Genomic DNA, 20,291 nt, shown 5'->3' on the forward strand with positions numbered 1-20,291 from the left:
TGCTCCTCTGACTGCCCCATGAAGTTAAATTAATTATTCCAGTGTTTGCTGGCTATTCCTCAGTACGTAAGGAGAGAAGGTATGAAGTTAATCTGGGTGGCACAGTTTGAAACCAAGCAGGTCTTGAGTATTTGTTCACATGAGTCTTGTGGAGAATTTGTATTGCACAGTACTTTCGAAAATATTTAAACCCAACAGTCAGCTTTGATTGTGAAGAATGGTGTAATTTTTAATCTATTCCAACAAACTTGCAATAACTTTCTGATGGGTCCTCATGGTACATTTAGGACAACAGATTATTCAGCAAAACCTTTATTGGGTTGATCGTTAAAGTCGACATGCTTATTAAAGATTCTATTTAGAATAACAGAGCTTTGAGCAAACTGAACAACATGTAATTAGAGTAGATCCGCTGAAAAGCTAGCATTAGCACAGGAACAATGAGTTGAATGGATTCCTTCTAAGCTGTAATTTCTATGATTCTATAATGCCACTATATTGTCACTGATCATCATTCATTATTGCTAATTTTGTAGATAAGCTTGCAAAACAGTATTCTGAAGTCGAGACATAGTTTGATTGACGTTCAGGAGTTCATCGTGAAGGTGTGTGCATCCCTAATTTGCTTTTACAAGGATATGTAGAAGAGGTACAGCTATGTGGGCAAATGCAAGTCTTGTGAACAGCCTTATTCAAAATCCTTGAGTGTGGCAAAAGTTCCGAGCCCAAGATGTCAACTTTGCCTGTTCTCCCTAACTCTAACCCTAAATGCCTGACTTGCTAAGTGTTTCCTGCATTCTATGGCTGGAATTTTCTGCGGTCTGTGCAGGTCCGATCGGAGGCGGGTCTGGTGGGTAATTTGAAATGGTCAGAGCGGGACAGGGACCCACCGTTATCCCACCTCCATGTGCCTTTCCCTCGGGCACATCTGCCAGTGCATCAGCAACCCGACTGCAGAGCTGGGTGATCTAGTTCAAATCATTAAGATACTTGTCAGACCCTTAAGCGCCTTTTCAATTCTATCTTTCAAATTTACCTGGATGACCACGAGAAACACACAGCTCGGGAACCACGTCCGTCAACCGGAAGCGGGAATTTAGTGGCCATTGCTCCAGCTGATTAGTTGACAGCATGAAATGTACTAAAAAAAGCTCTCACGTGACAGCTAATCACTTTCCTCAGGCAGAAGCTTTTGCTGACTCCATCGCCAGCACATATTTAGTTTTCTGCAGACTGTAAGTCTTTCCCGCAAAGTCTCCTTCCATTGTCACCTCATTGGAAGAATCTCTTTTACCATTGACGGATTGCTTCTCTCATCTCTACTTCATCTGCCATCAACATGGGTGCCATTACTGTCTCACCTTGGTTCTCAGAATCGAAACACGATGAACCCCAGCACCAGCTGCATCAACAACAACACCACCACTAACCTTCTCCTCAACCACCTGAAGCTGCACAGGACAGAGGGCATCAGCGCAGGGCTGCACCGTGCCAGAGGCGATATCCCCAACACAGGGTATACAGGCAGAGGATGAGCTTCCCCAATATGACTGAGCAGCAGAGCCAAAGGAGGCTTGGGCTATTGCGCCAGGTCGTTGCAGACATTTTCACATTGCGTAAGCAAGACCTGCAGCCCAGAGGACCTGGTGCACATGCCTTACGAGTGACTGTCAAAGTCACCAACGCCCTCGACTTCTTTGCCTTAGGCTTCTTCCAAGGATCTGCAGCAGACATTTGCGGCATCTCGCAGTTGGCCGCCCACGATGCATCTCACAGGTCACCAATGCCCGTTTTGACAAGACATCCAATTATATGAACTTTGCCACTGATGAAGCCAATGTTAATGAGCAGGCGCTCAGTATTGCCACTCTGGCTGGCTTCCCACGGGTACAGGGCATCATTGACTGCACAAATGTGGCCATCAGGGCCCCCCATCATCACCCAGGAGTGTTTGTGAACCACAAGGGCTTCCACTCCTTCAATGTGCACCTCGTCTGCAACCATAGGAAGATCATAATGCATGTGTGCGCCAAATTCCCTGGCAGCTGCCATGACTCTCTTGTTCTTTGCCAGTCCATCCTCTCTCAGCTCTTCGCTCCTCCAAACAGACTTTCTGGCTGGCTGCTTGGAGACAAAGTCTATCCACTGAAGGCGTGGCTCAAGATACCCTTGAGGAGGCCAAGTACCAAGGCCGAGGAGAAATATAATGAAAGCCACATTTCCACCATAAGTGTCATAGAGCAGACAATAGACTCTTCAGATGCCTTGACCGATCTGGAGGAGCCCTTCAGTATACACCAGCCAAGGTCTCCATAATCTTCGTGTTCTACTGCACTTTGTACAACATAGCGCAGCAGAGAGGATTAGCACTGCATGAAGAGCAAGGCACTGAGTGCACATCCTCTTCGGAGGAGGAGGAGCATCAACTGGAGCAGGAGCAGGAGGAACCCGTGGTCCAGATCCCACCAGCACTCAAGCACATTGCTGCCCAGAAAGCCAGGGATGGCCTTATGATAGCCAGATTTACATACCTACACGCAGTGGCTGTCACATAATCTGCCAGATTGGCACCACCCCATACCAACACCATAAAGCATCCATACAATTACCAAGCCATTCTTTTCACGCTCCTCGCCATTGCTGGAGGTACTGTTATGTCTCATCATTCACTGTAACTCACTAAGCCACTTCCAAAGGTGCACACAAATCTGTCAAAGAGTGGAAGTGGTGAAAATAAAGAAAATGAAGTGGCCTCCTTGTGCGTTGTTAGTTGGTATGATTGCACTAGAATGAGGATGAGTATGGGGGATGGCTAGTGAGATGGGTATGTGATAATGTAGATAGAGAGAGAGAGAGAGATGGGTGGAGGTGCAAGAAATGTTGCTGTGAGTAAGGATGTGCAGGAGTAGGGTTGGGAAGGCAGAGTGATGGGGATGTGATGAGAGGCACAGCAGGATGAAGGTGAGTGTGGCTTTGGACTCACCTTTCCTGATCTAATGAGATCAGTGAAACGTTTGCGGCACTGCACCCAGGTGCTCCTCACCACATCCCTGCTGTGGACCTCCTCTGCAATCTCCAACCAGGCACTTTTTGTCTCCTGGGGAGGTCTCTTCCGCCTATTGGAAGGGAAGAGAACCTCCCTGCATGCTCTGACTTCCTCCACAAGCATATGGAGGGAGTCATCGGAGAACCTGCAGCCCTCTGCCTCTGTGCAGTCATTTACAAAGTGCTTGCAGCACTTCAGTAGTGTAGTGCATTGACTGCACAACCCTCGATGAACTTTCAAATGCAATATGGCCATGGCTCCATTAGATATCCCGGCTGAAAACACGTCATCAATGACGTCATCAGACCCGCAGCATTTAATTGGGCTGGGTAACGTGCAGGGCGGCCCTAATAGACCCTATTGATGCAAAGTTGTTTTCTGCAGCGGGATGGAAGCAGCAATGGGGTCGCAACCTGCCATGGCAACCGTCCATATCTGACCCGCCAGGCAAGGAAAATTCCGGACTATTTTCAAAAACCTTGTGCTTGTTTACAAATCCTTTCACCTTGCCTCTTCAACCTTTGCCTTCCTTATTCTGAGTATGGTTTACTATATGTCTTCCTTTCCCCCTGCTCCCTACTCTAGAGGGGCTATGTAAGTGCAATTTAGTTGAGAAGAAATATGTAATGTTAGGAAACTAAGTCTTTGCCTGTTAATACTACACAGAAATAGGTGGGTGGGGGATGCAGTGGAGAGAAAGCTTAAGAAAATTGTTTTCAGAGGAAAATGGGACTATTTAATCTTTGTGAAAAAATCTTATTGATCTATTATTTATACCTTTTATTCCTGCACACACACACAATTTTGCTGTTTTTGCACAGTGCCTGTCCTCCTTCAGCCAGAAAGATTAGAATCAGTTGGGAAGATGAGAAAATGTGGGCTGACTGTTACTAGCTGAAAGAAAACGATGGGCCAGATTTTGCTGGAGCGGGGTCTCTCGCGACGTGCCCCATTAGTTAGACTTGTTAGTACATGTTTCGGTTTCAAAATTTTTATCCACAAAGTTGCTGGAAGTTTGAGTTGCTAACGGTGCAGCGAGAGCAACAGGGCACCTGGGACCTTGGTGAACAATGGGACAGTGTATCTTCGTAACCAATCAGATTAAAGGATTGAGAAATAAGCCGAGGAAGGACTGAGAAAGAGGGTGAATTAGAGTGAGCGAATTCAATGCCAAATCAGGTACGGAAAGAGCAACAAAGATTGGATTAAGAGAGAGAGAAAAAAGACACACGGGAAAAGTAAGATTACAAATTAAAACATTTCACAACCTAAAGAAATAAGACTCCACACTTATAATTCATAGAATCATGGAAATTTATAGCACAGAGAATTTATTGCTCATCTCTCAGCTACTGCAAAGAGGTCCACAAAGCAGCCAGGCTAAAATCTGGTTAAACTTGCCGGGCGATGGGTGGGGGCATTCAAACGCCTTGCAAGACTGCCCCTCTGGTTAGGCATTTAGTATTGTACTGGTACAGCTGACAAGTTGTATTATAGACAAATAATCTTGAATTTTGATTTGAATAGCATTATAGTATTTCTCTACTTAGTGAGTGTTACTGTGGTTTTTGTTTGCATGTCTGTGGTTAGATATTGGTCTACTATTCGCCTATTGTGGTGGGATTTGGCATGCACCACAAAGGTGCATTCCTGATCCCTGTTGATTTTCGACTAGGAGACTTATTTGCATTTTCCATGTGAGCTCTGTGGCTTTTGCTGGACAATTTGCCTTGTGTGGGGCTGCATTTGGGGGTGGGGGGGGGGGGTGGTGTGCAAGATGATGTCCGAGATTGGTTGTGGGAAGTAGTCATTTGCTGCCATTTACAAAAAAAAATTCAAATCACATTTTTGGCCATTTACATTTTAAAGAGCACTCCATTGCCCACTTGCCATGTTGGGCATCAGGAATGAGCAGGCAGCCCTTGAATCCAGTGTTGCTATAGGGGCAGTGGCAGGCAATACATCAGTTCTGATGGGAAATACTACATGTGGCGAGGATATGCAGAACGATGGCAGAGCAGCTAATCAACAATTTTTGTTCCTGTATTCGGCTTTCAAGCATACCTCTCGAGAAAATGTAGGCTTGTAGCTCTTCCAAGATGTTTACTTCTCAAGTACTAACTATGCACTGTGTGACTAATGTCATTACTTAGCATTGTATTATTAATTCAGTTCACTTACATTTCAGAATGGCGTATCTGTTTTACTTTAAAGTGTAGAGTTTAGGAACTTTGCAATAATCATTATGTAATGGTGGATGATCTAATTTCAAAGCACAATAAGATGCTACTTTTCTGTGTTGCAATTAATTGGAGAATATTCATAAATCATTCAAAAATGGGAAAAGTGATAAGTTAATGCTCAGTTTGAGTTCAACAATTTCAGACACTTTACAACCTTCCAGACTCAACATTGAGTTCACCAGTTTCAGATCATAGCTATTTTGTCGGACAGCAGGTACTGGTAATGGTCCGCTGTTGCCATTTACAGCTCTTCTAGACTCATCTTTTGTTTCTTTGCTTGTCTCATTACCACCCCCTTTTGCCCTTCACCATCATCCCTTTTGTCATTAGAGGCTTTGAAATAGAAGCATGGCAGGGCAGCTCAGTCCCGTGGAGTGCACATCCTGTGCCATGTGGGAAGTCTTGGATGCTTCGCGTAGCCTGGACAACCACATGTGCAGGAAGTGTCGCCAGCTACAGCAACTCGCGCTCTGGGTTTCAGAGCTTGAGCGGCTGCTGGAGCCACTGCGGTGCATCCGTGAGGCTGAGAACTTCGTGGATAGCCCATTTCTAGAGGTGGCCACCCCGCAGCTTAAGAGGGAATGGGTGACTGCCAGACAGAAGAGGAGGACCAGGCAGGTAGTGCAGGAGTCCCATGAGTGCATCTCGCTCTCCAACCAGTATTCTGTTCTGAGTACTGGTCAGGGCGATGGTTCCTCTGGGGAGGAACCAAGTCTACGGCACCACGGGTGGCTCAACTGCACGGGGGTGGGGAGGAAGAAGAAGAGTGGAAGAGCAATAGTGGTAAGGGATTTGATAGTTAGGGGAGCAGACAGGCGTTTCTGTGGCTGCAGACGTGATTCCAGGATGGTATGTTGCCTCCCTGGTGCCAGGGTCAAGGTTGTCACTGAGCGGCTGCAGGGCATTCTCGGGGAAGAGGGTGAACAGCCAGAAGTCATGGTCCATATCGGGACCAATGACATAGGAAGAAAGAGGGATGAGGTTCTGCAGGTAGAGTTTAGGGAGCTAGGAGAGAGATTAAAAAGCAGGATCTCAAAGGTAGTAATCTCCGGGTTGCTCCCGATGCCACGTGCTAGTGAGTACAGAGATCATCATCATCATAGACAGTCCCTCGAAACGAGGATGACTTGCTTCCATGCCAAAAAAGGATGAGTTCACAGGTGTTTCAATGAAGGACCTAATATTCCAGATCCCGAACTACATCCTGAAGGGTGGAAGCCTGTGCGTGGATTTTTTTAACATGTGGTGGCCGTTGCACACCAGTCACCACACGGGCTTGATGGAGTTAGGTCTTGGTCCAGTGGCAAGCGTTATCCAAGGTGGCTGGTATCCTGCTCTGCTGCAGGGACCTAGTGCGCACACATATCGCAGTGTGGGCTGGCCCGTGCTGCCCTGGCCCCGAATTCATGCCTCTCCTGGGCCCCGATCACGTCCCTCTACAGTCTCTCGCCGCTCCTTCGCTCCGACCTCGCCGCTCCTGCTGTGTCTGCCCACACTCCAATCACTGACCTGGACCTTGATGATGTCACTCTTCGCTGCCGTCGTCCTCCTGCACCAGCTCGCGCTGCTCCCTGAAGTAGTATGCCTCCACTTTTCTCCCGAGGCCTCCACGCTGCTCCTTTTATGGCCTCGACCTGCCGCTGGTGTTCTCACGCAGGTCGGAGCCTCCACACTGCTCCAGAGGCTTCCACAGAATACAGAGATAGGAGAATAAAGCAGAGGAATGTGTGGCTGTAGAGATGGTGCAGGAGGGAGGGCTTTAGATTCCTGAGGCATTGGTACCGATTCCTGGAGATGGGACCTGTACAAGCCGGACGGGTTACACATCAACAGAGCCGGGACCAATATCCTCGTGGTGGGGGATTTGCTAGTGCAGTTGGGGAGGGTTTAAACTAACTTGGCAGGGGGGTGGGAACCTGAGAATAGATTCAGAAGGGAGAGAAGTAAAGCTGAAATTGGAAAGTAGAAAGTGAATTTGGAAGATAGAGGAAACAAGGACTAGAAAATAGACATGGGAGTTTGGCAGTGCTAAATGGTGTATATTTCAATGCAAGTAGTCTCGGGAATAAGGCAGATGAGCTGAGAACACAGATAGACACTTGGGAGTACGATATTATAACTATTACTGAGACCTGGCTGAAAGAAGGGCAGGTATGGCAGCTCAAAATTCCTGGTAACAGGGTTTTCAGATGGGACAGAGAGTGGGGGGGGGGGGGTTAAAAAAGGAGGGGGAGGGGGGTCTGTGTATTGATTAAAGAAACAATGACAGCTATGAGGAGGGATGATATGTTAGAAGGAGCATCAAATGAGGCCATATGGGTTGTATTGAAGAACAAAAAAAGGGACGATCACACTACTGGGAGTGTACTTTAGACCCCCAAATAGTCAGAGTGAAATAGAAGAGCAAATAAGTAGGCAAATTTCTGAGAAGTGCAAAAACTATAGGGCAGTAATAGGGGATTTCAACTACCCTAATATTAACTGGGATAAAATTAGTGTGAAAGTTATAGAGGATGCAGAATTCCTAAAATACATTCAGGAGAACTTTTTTAGCCAGTATGTAACAAGCCCAGCAAGGGAGGGTATGGTTCTGGACTTGGTTTTGGGGAATGAAGCTGGGAAGATGGAAGGGGTATCAGTGGGAGAGCATTTTGGTGCTAGTGATCATAATTCAGTTAGATTTAGGGTAGTTATGGAAAAGGACAAAGATATATCAGGAATAAAAGTTCTCAATTGGGGAAAAGCCAATTTTGTTAAGCTGAGATGGGATTTGGCCAAAGTGGACTGGAAACAGTTAAATCAGTGTCAGAGCATTGGGAGGCATTCAAGGAGGAGATCCTGAGGGTTCAGAGCAAGTATATTCCCTTGAAGAAAAAGAGTGGGACTAACAAATCTAGAGCCCGCTGGATGTCAAGGGACATACAGGGTAGGATAAAGAGAAAAAAAGGGAGGCTTATGACAGATACCAAGGGCTTAATACTGCAGAAACCCTCGGAGTATGAAAAGTGCAGGGGTGCAATTAAAAAGGAAATTAGGAAAGCAAAGAGAGAGCATGAAAACATTTTGGTAAGTAAAATCAAGGAAAAACCAAAGATGTTTTATAAATACATGACGAGCAAGAGATAACAAAAGAAAGAGTAGGACCTATTAGAGACCATAAAGGTAATTTGTGTGTGGAGGTGAAGGATTGGATATGGTTCTTAATGAATACTTTACGTCTGTTCTCACAAAAGAGAGGGGCGATGCAAACATTGCAATCGGGGGGTGGAGTGTGAAATATTAGATGAGATAAACATAGCAAGAGAGGAAGTATTAAGGGGCTTAGCAGCTTTGAAAGTGGATAAATCCCAATGCCCGATTGAAATGTATCCCAGGCTGTTGAGAAGAAAAGGGGGAAATAGCAGAGGCTCTGACCATCATTTTCCAATCCTCTCTGGCTACAGATGTGGTACTGGAGGACTGCTAACACGTTGTACCTTTGTTTAAAAAGGGAGAAAGGGATCAACCAAGTAATTACAGGCCAGTCAGCCTAACCTCAGGAAAATTATTGGAAAAAATTCTGAGGGACAAGATAAATCTTAATTTAGAAAGACACAGATTAATCAAGGACAGTCAGCATGGATTTGTTAAGGGAAGGTCGTGTCTGACAAACGTGATTGAATTTTTTGAGGAGGTAACAAGGAGGATTGATGAGGGTAGTGTGTTTGATGTAGTTTATATGGATTTTAGCAAGGCTTTTGATAAGGTCTCACATGGTAGACTGGTCACAAAAGTAAAATCCCATGGAATCCAGGGCAAAGTGGCAAGTTGGATCCAAAATTGGCTCAGAGGCAGGAAGCAAAGGATAATGGCCGATGGGTGTTTTTCTGATTGGAAGGCTGTTTCCAGTGGCATTCTGCAGGGCTCTGTACAAGGTCCCATGCTTTTTGTAATATACCTCAATGATTTAGCCTTGAATGTTGGGGGTATGATTAAGAAGTTTGCAGATGATACTAAAATCGGCTGTGTGGTTCACAATGAAGAAGAAAGCTGTAGACTGCAGGAAGATATCAATGAACTGGTCAGGTGGGCAGAACAGTGGCAAATGGAATTAAATCCTGAGGAGTATGAGGTAATGCATTTGGGGAGGGCTAACAAGGCAAAGGAATACACATTAAATGGTAGGACACTGAGGAAGTGTAGAGGAATAAAGGGACCTTGGAGTGTATATCCACAGCTCCCTGAAGCTAACAGGCCAAGTAGATAAGGTGGTTAAGAACGCATTCGGAATACTTGCCTTTATTAGTCGAGGCATAGAATACAAGAGCAGGGAGGTTATGCTTGAACTGTATAAAACACTAGTTAGGCCACAGCTAGAGTACTGGTCGTCACATTACAGGAAAGATGTGTGCATAGAGAGGGTACTGAGGAGATTTACGAGGATGTTGCCTGGACTGGAGAATTTTAGCTATGAGGAAAGATTGGATAGGCTGGGTTTGTTTACTTTGGAACAGATGAGGCTGACGGGAGACCTTATTGAGGTGTATAAAATTATGAGGGGCCTAGATAGAGTTGATAGGAAGGACCTATTTCCCTGAGCAGTGGAGTTAACACCATGGGCATAGATTTAAACTAATTGGTAGGAGGTTTAGATGGGATTTGAGAGGACATTTCTTCACCCGGAGGGCGGGGGGAGGGGGTCTGGAACTCACTGCCTGAAAGGATGGGAGAGGCAGAAACCCTCACCACATTTAAAAAGTGTGTGGATGTGCACCTGAAGTGCCGTAATCTACGGGCCCAATTTTCCCCAACCCCTTTTTTCGGTGCACTTACCTTAAACGCGCCGACTTTGCGCGCTGGAAATGGCGCCAAAAAAAGTGGCCCCATCCTGCCCACTCTGCCGAGTCTCCGGTGTCCCAACGCGGCGTAGATAGTGAAGTGGGGGACGGAACAACAGCCCAGCGCAGAAAGCACTGCTGGCAGCTGCGCGCATGCGCAGTGAAGTCTGCCGTGTGCTCCTCGTCCTCCCAGCATGTCCTGCGGGCTGTGAGCAGGACCCGATGCTCGCAGCCCCTATCCCCGGCTGAAAGTACGCCCCGATGTTCGCCGCACCCTATCCCCGGCCGAGTGGCCTCCCGCACCGGCTGGCCAGCCCGCTGACTTCCCGGGTCGAGGTAGGACTTCAGTTTTATTTTTTATTTATTGATGGTTGTGCTTGAGAGTTTTGATTGGGGGGAGAGGGGAAGAAAGTGTGTTTTGATGGGTAGTGGGGTGGGGGAAGAACTTAAAAAAAAACTTGATTCTGGCATAAAGGCAGGACTTCTATTTTTTATTTGTTATTGTGATTGTTTATTACTTTTTGGTCTTTGTTTAGTGATTTGTAAATCTTGGTGCAGGTCCTCTCCGCTTCCTTGTATTTTTTATTTGTTATTGAATGCTTATTTTTGTGCTTTGTTTAGTGCTTTGTAAGTGTTGGTGCTTTAAATGTACTAACTTCCGCCGAATTCTTAACTGCCCACAATGTTTTTCAGAGTTGGCCTGTCGATTTGGAGTAAGTTTTAGCTGGCCAAAGTGGCATAAATGGCCAAAACTTGTGTAAGTGTCTGGGAACGCCCCCTTTTGGGAAAAAAAAACAACTAAAAAAAAAATCATACCTAACTGAGTTACTCTGGAGGACATTTTTGGGGGAAAATGGCATTTTTTAACTTACGCCAGAAAAAACCACTTGCTTCAAAAAAATTGATGCAAGTCACGGCCAAAATTGGGCCCTACGGACCAAGAGCTGGAAAGTGGGATTAGACTGGATAGCTCTCTGTTGGCTGGCACGGACACGGTGGCCCTTGCATGCTGTAAATTTCTATGATTAACATTTCTCCTACCCTCCACCCTATCACAGACATTCCCATTTGTGTTTTCCATCTCTTCCCTCTCCTCCCGCCCCACCGCAAACCCTTCCCTGCCTCTACACTTGCTTAAATACTGTTCCATCGCGAACCTTTTGCAGTTCTGAGGAAAGGTCATCGACCTGAACAGTTAACTCTGTTTCTCTCTCCACAGATACTGCCTGACCTGCTGAGTATTTCTAGCATTTGCTGCTTTTATTATAGTTAATATTCAGTGTTATGTTTTTGGGTTCTATGCATCACTGACCATTTGTGTAAGCAGTCGTTAAGTGTCCTATAGACTGTAGTATTTACCTGTCCAATATTTAGGTAAACTATACCAATGTCCAGGGATTGAATAAATAACCATTACCACAGTATTCTGGCCTACTGGATTGTGTTGGGTACCGCCAACTGATTCTCCTTGTCTTCCTGCCGGATTGAATATGCATTCTGTCAGGCTGAGATTCTGGCTATCAGAAGGATGAGCATGAAGCAGCTGGCAGATATAGAGGCAAATGGGACAGCAGGTCCACATGAAGAGTGAGAGGAAGAAGAGATGAAGGGTCATGTTCAGGCAGAGAGAATGGCCTGAAACCTACATAAGCAACACTAGCTTCCACCTACTATGTTTCATAATCCTCTGATATGCCACATCATGGAGGCTCCACAAATAGCACTTTCCCTGGTCTAATGCTGGTGCCTGCCATACTTACAGCCTTCCCAATCAACATTGAAATATTCTGTAACTGACAGAACTTGCAGCATTCTATCAAAATAAGCATGGTAAACGAATCTGAGCTGCAGTCATTTTAAATAAAAGCTGTTTGTGTACCTGAAAAGAAATTAGTGAACCTATTGACCTTGCGCTGAACTTCCGACCCCATATGAACCCCATTACAAAGGCCGTCTATATCCACCTACATAGGGTTGCCCATCTCCATTATTTATTCATTCACGGGATGTGGGCATCACAGAGGATGAACTCATTGCCAGTTGTGTCATTTTTAAAGCCAGTTCAAACTCAAAGCAATCCCACTGCCAAGGAGGATATCTTCAGCGACTTTTTTTTTGTATGTTGGATAGAAAGAAAGAAAGACTTCCATTTATATAGCACTTTTATGACCGGACATCTCAAAGCGCTTTACAGCCAAAGAAGTACTTTTGGAGTGTCGTCACTGTGGTAATGTGGGAAACATGGCAGCCAATTTGTGCACAGCAAGCTCCCACAAACAGCAATGTGATAATGACCAGATAATCTGTTTTTGTGATGTTGATTGAGGGATAAATATTGGCCAGGAGACCGGGGATAACTCCCCTGCTCCTCTTCGAAATAGTGCCATGGGATCTCTTACATCCACCTGAGAGAGCAGAAGGGGCCTCGGTTTAACGTCTCATGCGAAAGTCAAGCACTTGTATTGATATAGCGCCTTTAATGTAGTAAAACATCCCAAGGTGCTTCACAGGAGCGTTATAAGACAAAACAAATACATTTGACACTGAGCCACATAAGAAGAAATTACGGCAGATGACCAAAAACTTGGTCAAATAGGTAGGTTTTAAGGAGTGTCTTAAAGGAGGAAAGAGAGGTAGAGAGGTGGAGAGATTTAGGGAGGGTGTTCCAGAGCTTAGGGCCCAGGCATGTGAGGCTGAAGGAGATTACAACGATAGGGAGGGGGCGAGGCCATGGAGGGATTTGTAAACCAGGATGAGAATTTTGAAATCAAGGCATTGCTTAACCGGGAGCCAATGTAGGTCAATAAGTACAGGGTGACTTAGTGCGAGTTAGGGCATGGGCTGCCGAGTTTACTTAGTGTAGAATGTGGGAGGACAGTCAGGAGTGTATTGGAGTAGTCAAGTCTAGAGGTAACAAAGGCATGGATGAGGGTTTCAGCAGCAGATGAGCTGAGGCAGGGGCAGAGACGGGCGAGGTTACGGCGGTGGAAATGGACGGTTTTAGTTATGCTGTGGATATGTGGCCAGAAGCTCATTTCAGGGTCAAATATGACACCTAGGTTACGAACAGTCTGGTTCACCCTCAGACTGATGCTAGGGAGAGGGATGGAGTCGGTGAATAGGGAATGCACTTTGTGGCAGGGAGCAAAGACAATGGTTTTGGTCTTTCCAATATTTACTGGATGTCGGACAAGCAGTCTGACAATTTAGAGACCATGGAGGAGTTGAGAGAAGTGGTGGTGAGGTAGAGTTGGGTGTCATCAACCTACATGTGGAAACTGACGCCGTGTTTTCGGATGATGTCGCCAAGGGGCAGCATATAGATGAGAAATAAGAGGGGGTCAAGCATAGATCCTTGGGGGACACCGAGGTAACGATGCGGGAGTAGGAAGAGAAACCATTGCAGGTGATTTTCTGGCTGCGATGAGATAGATCAGAATGGAACCAGGCGAGTGCAGTCCCACCCAGCTGGACGGTGGTGGAGAGGCATTGGAGGAGGATAGAGTGGTCAACCATGTTTAAAGGCTGCAGACAGTTCAAGAAGGATGAGGAGGGATAGTTTACCTTTGTCACAGTCACAAAGGATGTCATTTGTGACTTTAATGAGACTCCATAATGTCCCAAGACACTTTGGGCAGAGTGCACCAGAAGCATGCTCTGCCAGGCTGTTGAACAATCTTCCTATGGGATATTACAAGTGTGCACGGATTGCACATGGAGGTGCACTATTGGTCATGGGATCACAGCACAGAAGCCTGAGTGTATCTGGGATCTTCGTGATAGTGTCATTATTAAAGGGGCTGGGGCTGGAGGAGCAGTCTGCATCAGGTTGCATGGGTGCGTTTACTAAGAACAACTTAAGCTATTCTGAGTTGTATCATAATTGTACAGGTAGTGATTTTGGAAAGCCGAGAGGAAAAGTTACTAGGCATAGCTTTTTATCTGATATAGATTAAGTTTGTGGCCAAAATAGAAAAAAGTAATTTTTCCCACGTTACACCTTCCCAGAGGTTGCTGTGCAATTTGAGATTTAGTGGCATTCTGGTGGAGAAGTAATGAGAGCACCTATGTGACAGGAGCACCAGCTTTTTATGGGGGCAGTCTGCACCTGATCTGTGCATGGGAGATCTGTGTGCACAGCCATCTGATATTAATTTGAATGTAATCTACATCGCTGCACTGTCTACAGGAGGAGTCATTCTTCAACCTGGCGGGAAAGCCACAGCGATTTCCCTGCTCGATCCTGAGTTAAAATTCGATTCTGAGTTAAAATTGTATTATGATTATCAGAAGGTGCTTTGGGACATCCTGAGGTTCTGAAAGGTGCTACATGAAAAAATACAAGTTCTAAGAAATGAAGTCAATGGAAATAAAAATCAGGGGAGATGTAAAACGGGCTGCCGACTCACTATCACCTGTTTTACACTATCGCACAAATGAAGATCTACCACCTTGTGTGTTAAAACCTAGGATGGAAATCTTAGCTGAAAATAGAGATCTTGGCATGTAAAATATTGAACTTCAAAGAGAACTGTTTATTTAAATTCGGAGAAGGATTGATTTTGATATTCATACATACATTAACTAAATATTTATTTTTTCTTATAGCCGTACCCCAAGACTGGTCAGACCATGCTCTTTGGTGGGAGCAGAAAAAGTGCTGGCTTTTGAAAACTCATTGGACTCTGGACAAATATGGAATCCAAGCTGATGCTAAATTGTTTTACATGCCACAACATAAGTCATTAAAATTACAACTGCCTAATATGAAGACAGTAAGATTAAAAGTTAGTTTTTCTTCTGTGGTCTTCAGGACAGTTGTCGATATCTGCAAGACACTGAGTAAGTAGAGTATTTTATTTTATTTTATATCCTAAATTCCATAGATAAACAAAAAATGTTGGGCCAGAAATTCCTGGAGCAGGGCATCCCACGGTGAGCACCTTAAATTGGATTTTTTTTAACTCTCCTTCAGATCGTATTGTTTTTGTGCCGCAACTTCCTGGAAATGCGAGCTGATAATGGCGCAATAAGGGCATTTGGGATCTCCTGAACATCGGATCCAATGGTCTTTCTCCTTAACCAATCAGATTTAAGGATCATCAAAGAAACAGAGCGAATGACGGAGAAGGAAATAGGATGAATTAGAGTCAAATTAGATACAGAAAGAGAAATAAAGAGGGATGAGAAAGATCAGATTAAGAGAGGGAAAAAAAGAGACAAAGGAAAAGTAAGATTTTTTAAAAATGAAAAAAAACCTCTCGGAACAATTTACTACCTGCAGGAGTGAGACACCACACTTTGGGCTCAAGTTTTGGCTCGAATTGCTCCTATTTTTTTGGAGCAACTAGTTTAGAATGGAGTATTTTAGAAATTGCAATTCTCGCCATTTAGTTTGCTCCAATTCTAGTGAGTTAAAATAGTTCCGTTTAAGAACAGTTTTTTTTTTCAAAAGGGGGCGTTACCAGCAACTTACACCTGTTTTGCAAGCTTAGGCAGCGAAAACTTACTCCAAACTAACTTAGAATGGATTAAGTGTAGATTTTTGTATGCTCAAATACCTTGCCTACACTTTATAAATTAGGCACAGGGAGTGAGAGATGGCGGGGGGGGGGGGGGGGGGGGGAAGGAAAATTTACAAGCATTAACTTTTACAAATAAAGAGCCATCATTAATAATAAATGATAAATAAATCAAGCAAAAAAAAAATGTTTTAAATCAATCCATAAATAAAAAATTAAAAGTTTCTACTCACCTACTGCAGCACCGGGAGCCCTCCAACAGCCTGTTGGGACGGCCCCCCCCCAGGAGATGCCGGTTGGGCAGGCCCCGCCGCCGAACAGGACTTCGGGTGGGCCCCGCCGCCGATGCAGAGGACTTCGGGCAGGTCTCGCCCCCAGCAGACGCCGGACCGCCGACCAGGACTTCGGGCGGGTCCCCCTGCCGCCGCCGAGGAGTTCGGGCGGACGCCAGGCCAGCCGCCGGGAAAGAGATAAGGGCAGTCAGGCCACTCGGCCCGGGATAGGGGCAACGTCACTTCGGCCAGGGATAGGATCATCGCCCGGAGACAGGACGCGCTGGGAGGGCCAGGAGCTACTGCGTACGCGCGCAGCTGCCGGCACTGTTTTTGGCGCAGGGCTGTGGCTCCGCCCCCAGCAGCTTCTGCTGCACTACGCCGAGCTGGGCCTACAGATATCGGAGAATCGCAAGGTAAGTATTCGGCGCAATTTCTGTTCTACAAATTAGGCGGGCCTCTCTGATGTCCGCCGTTCTAACAGTGGTCCGAAACGTGAGTCCTTTCAGTTATTCCCTTTCTGGCCTCCAAGGTTGAGTGACATGTGAGGACCATAAATCACATAATTAACAGGATCACCATGAAATGCCAGCCTTAACTATCTGCAGAGAGATTAATTTGTATTTTTGATGTATATCCAGCAATTTCTTGACACTCATGGGGAGGTTGACGACGAGCTCCCATTTTTGCGAGGGTAAGGCCAGAGCGGCACAAATCATCCAGAAAATCACGCGCATCTCTTCCTCCGCACAAATTGCTGCTTGTTTTACGCACTAATAATGCCGGGCACTGTGAACTTGCCATTATTTTTCCAGCAATTTCTGGCCCATTAGCTTTTTAGTAAGTAAAAATGGTCTCTGTAGGTCCTGTGTAAACTGGTTAAAGTTTTGGTGAGTGCTATTTTCTATCAAACTGTTTATGTAAAATTTATAAATGCGCATAGCAATTATGCAGAAATTTGTGAACCATTGTGCTAGAAGTGGCGCGTCGTGGAATTTGAACTTCTTGGTTTGGGAATTATGTTGGCAGAAATCAATTTTATTCTACGCATTGTGTAAAATAGATACAGCTGTCCAATAATAAATGTAATAAAACAGTAATTTGTTTACATATCTATTTATGGCGCATGGCCAGAAATCTCATATTACGTTTCCTACGTTACAACAGTGACTACACACCAAAAGTACTTCATTGGCTGTAAAGAGCTTTGAGACATCCGGTGGTCGTGAAAGACGCTATATAAATCCAAGTCTTTTTCTACAGGAGATTGATGCTTCACCAGAAAGTTTCAATTTAGTGAATAATCTGTGGATAACGATCTCCAGTTCTGTCAGTTTTGAATGTCTTCCACTACATAGTCAGCAGAATACCAGTTTTTAAAAAAAAAACACATTTGTGAGCAGCTTGTGAGTGTAAATTTCAAGTGATTTCTGCTGTAAAAAATGTCTTCCAAGCTTCTAGAAAAATGGTTTTACGGCTGAGCGAAAGCTTAATAAATACAGCATACCCTTTGTTCCCAGTGGCTTGTGCTTCATGTTGCAAAAAGGATTGTTTTCTGCAGCCAGGTCATATTTTCAGCAGAAAAAACAACCGTACCTTTCTTGTGATGCCCTCATTAGTGCTTTAGAAATTCTGATAATTATCGAGTGGTGCCATTTCCCATGTTCAATTCTGGGAATGCACTGAAGTAATTGAGTGGCCATTTAAAATGGGTATTGCATTTGAAGGTGCTGTCAGCCATTTTGGTGTTTGCGCTTTGTCCTGTATGCATTGATTTATTTTTCGGCATTGTTTTCATTGCATTTGCCTTTGGTTTTCATTGTAGTCTAGTTTCTGCAGTCTCTATTTTCCTTGTTACCAGTTGCAGTTGAAGTTGCACAACCACAATTTTGAAGCTGGGTATCCTGCTGGTTATAGAATTGAGTATTCCAACGCACTCCTGGCCGGCCTCCCATTTTCTACTCTCTGTAAACTTGAGGTCATCCAAAACTTTACTGCCGTGCCCTAATTCACATCCATTCACCCATTATCCCTGTGCTTGCTGACCTACATTTGCCTCGATTTAAAAAAAAATCCCTCCATGGTCTCGCCCCTCTCTATCTCTGTACTCTCTTCCAGCCCCACAACCCTGCGAAATATCTGCATTCCTCAAATTCTGGCATCCCTTGAGTATCCCTGATTTTAATTGCTTCCCCATTGGTGGCTGTGCCTTCAGCTGCCAAAGCCCTAATCTCTGGAATTCCCTCCCTAAACTTCTCTGCCTCTCTACCTCTCTTTCCTCCTTTAAGATGCTCCTTAAAACCTACCTCTTTCACCAAGCTTTTGGTCATGTGCCATAATATATCTCTGTATGGCGCGGTGTCTAATTTTATTTTATAACGCTCCTGTGAAGTACCTTGGGATGTTTTACTATGTTAAAAGGCGCTACATGTGTAGCATCGAGAATCCGGAGTTCCAGAATCCGGACTCCGGGACAATCAGTGGCAGGGTCGTCCGGAATCCGTAAAATGTTCCAGAATCCGGATCCGACCCTGCCGATCTCGGGGCCCCGCTGCTGCCTGATCTCGGGTCTAGCCTCGCCGCTGCTCGCCTCACTGCCGCTGCCCTTGCCTCGGGGTCTCCTTGGCACCTCCTCGGCAGGGTCCCGCCCGACGACATCCTCGGCGATCCGGCCCACCCACCGACCTCCTCGGTGAGGTCGGACAGCCTGAACAGATCCTCGGTGGGAATCCCCCCCCCGCCCCCGCCCCTTCCTGACGTTCCGAAATCTGGAAATACCTGAACCTGGGCCCGGGTGTTTCCAGATTTGTGATGTCAGAAACACATTGAAAGCCCGGAATCCGGAACGGCCTCGGTCTGGATTTTTTAGGCGCTGCACCTGTATATAAATGCAAATTATTGTTGTTATACCTCTCTACTTGTTTTGGAGGAAGATGGAAAGGAGGAACAACATAGGAACAGGTTGTTCAGCCCCTCGAGTCTGTTCCACCAATCAGTTGGATCATGGCTGATCTGTACTTCAATTCCATTTACCCGCCTTTGCTCCATATCCCTTGATACGCTTACCGAAGAAAAATTTATCATCTCAATCTTGAAAATTTTCAATTGACCTTTTGGCATAGAGAGTTGCAGAATTTCACTCACCCTTTGTGCGAAAAAGCACTTCCTGATTTTACTCATAACTGACCTAGCTCTGATTAATGATTGCACCACCCTGTTCTGGAGTTCTCCACCAGAGGAAATTGTTTCCTTGGGCCCAAATTTGGCCCTCCCGTTTTTTTGGCACATTCACGTGAGATGCGCCAACTTCCTACACTCAAAACTGCGCCGAAAAGATATCCCCGGATTCTGGCCCCTCTGCCGATTGTCCTTGTGCTTGGTGTGGCATGGCAATTCCATTGGGGCTTGCAGAGTTAGGGCCGTGCGGCTGAAAGAGTGCCGGAAGGGGGGCGGAGCTAGGGCCCAGCGAATGTAAGAGTGCCGGCAGCGTTGCGCATGCGCGTTGGAGCGTTCGCGCATGCACCATAGGGAATAATATTGCCAATCGGTCATTTTTAAAGGGAAAGGAAGCTGATTGATTTTTGGTGCCGTGAGGAGAAATCAGATACTGGAATCACTGAGTGCTCTGTGTTGCTGCTAAAGTTCCAGAAGGAGTGCTGTATAGGTGAAAATCATTGCTGCATGCAAAATTAGGACTGTGTGTTTTGAAAAATCACTGAGTGTCAATTCAATACAGCAATGCAACAACGTGCACCAAGAACGGAGAATTTCTTGCATGACGAAGTGGAGACACTAGGTAATGTCATTGAGATCAGATGGCAGGAGCTGGATACCAACAACAGAAGTCGCACAAAAGTGGCAACCAAAGAAATGAAGAAGCGCTGGAACCAAGTTGCAGAAGATTACTGCGCGGTGGTGAATACCACGAGATCTGGAAGCCAATGTAAAAAGACATGGCAGGACCTTGGTCAAGTCGTTAGTGTAAGTAATATTTTCATTTATTCAATGCAATTGCAATTGTAAATGTGACCAGCTGTATATGTCCCACCCAGCAGAAAGACACCATCTCTAAAAAGTTGCATTTTCATCTTTGCAGAAGAAATTGGCCCACAACAGAAGGGAAAGAACTCGAACAGGAGGAGGCCCGCCAAATCTGCACCAGCTGACACCCTTGGAACAGAGGGTTACTGCTTTTTCTCCAGATAGGACCCATCAATCAGTAGAGCACAAGCTGGGCCCACACGCGAGGGAGAAGGTAAGTCCTGAAAATTCATCGTGGCCCTTCAAATCAACCTGCTGCCTGACATGCTATGTGTGAGCCTACTCATGCCACCAATCCTGCCCCCTCCTGTGCTGCTAACCATTTGACTGTTTTGTTATGTTTTGCAGAA

The 20,291-nt window shown here is 45.5% G+C and overlaps 1 protein-coding gene across 2 annotated transcripts in view; it reads left to right on the forward strand.

The window, feature by feature from the left end:
- Positions 1-20,291, forward strand: part of fermt1 (FERM domain containing kindlin 1) — a 139,156-nt gene that overhangs the window by 29,076 nt on the left and 89,789 nt on the right. For both annotated transcript variants that reach the window (XM_070888783.1, XM_070888784.1), the window contains exon 3: positions 14,715-14,948. In XM_070888783.1, coding sequence (XP_070744884.1) covers positions 14,715-14,948 — 234 coding nt within the window. The remainder of the gene's footprint in view (positions 1-14,714; positions 14,949-20,291) is intronic.

Source organism: Pristiophorus japonicus, chromosome 9 (genome assembly GCF_044704955.1).
Source record: "Pristiophorus japonicus isolate sPriJap1 chromosome 9, sPriJap1.hap1, whole genome shotgun sequence".
NCBI classification, from domain to species: Eukaryota; Metazoa; Chordata; class Chondrichthyes; family Pristiophoridae; genus Pristiophorus; species Pristiophorus japonicus.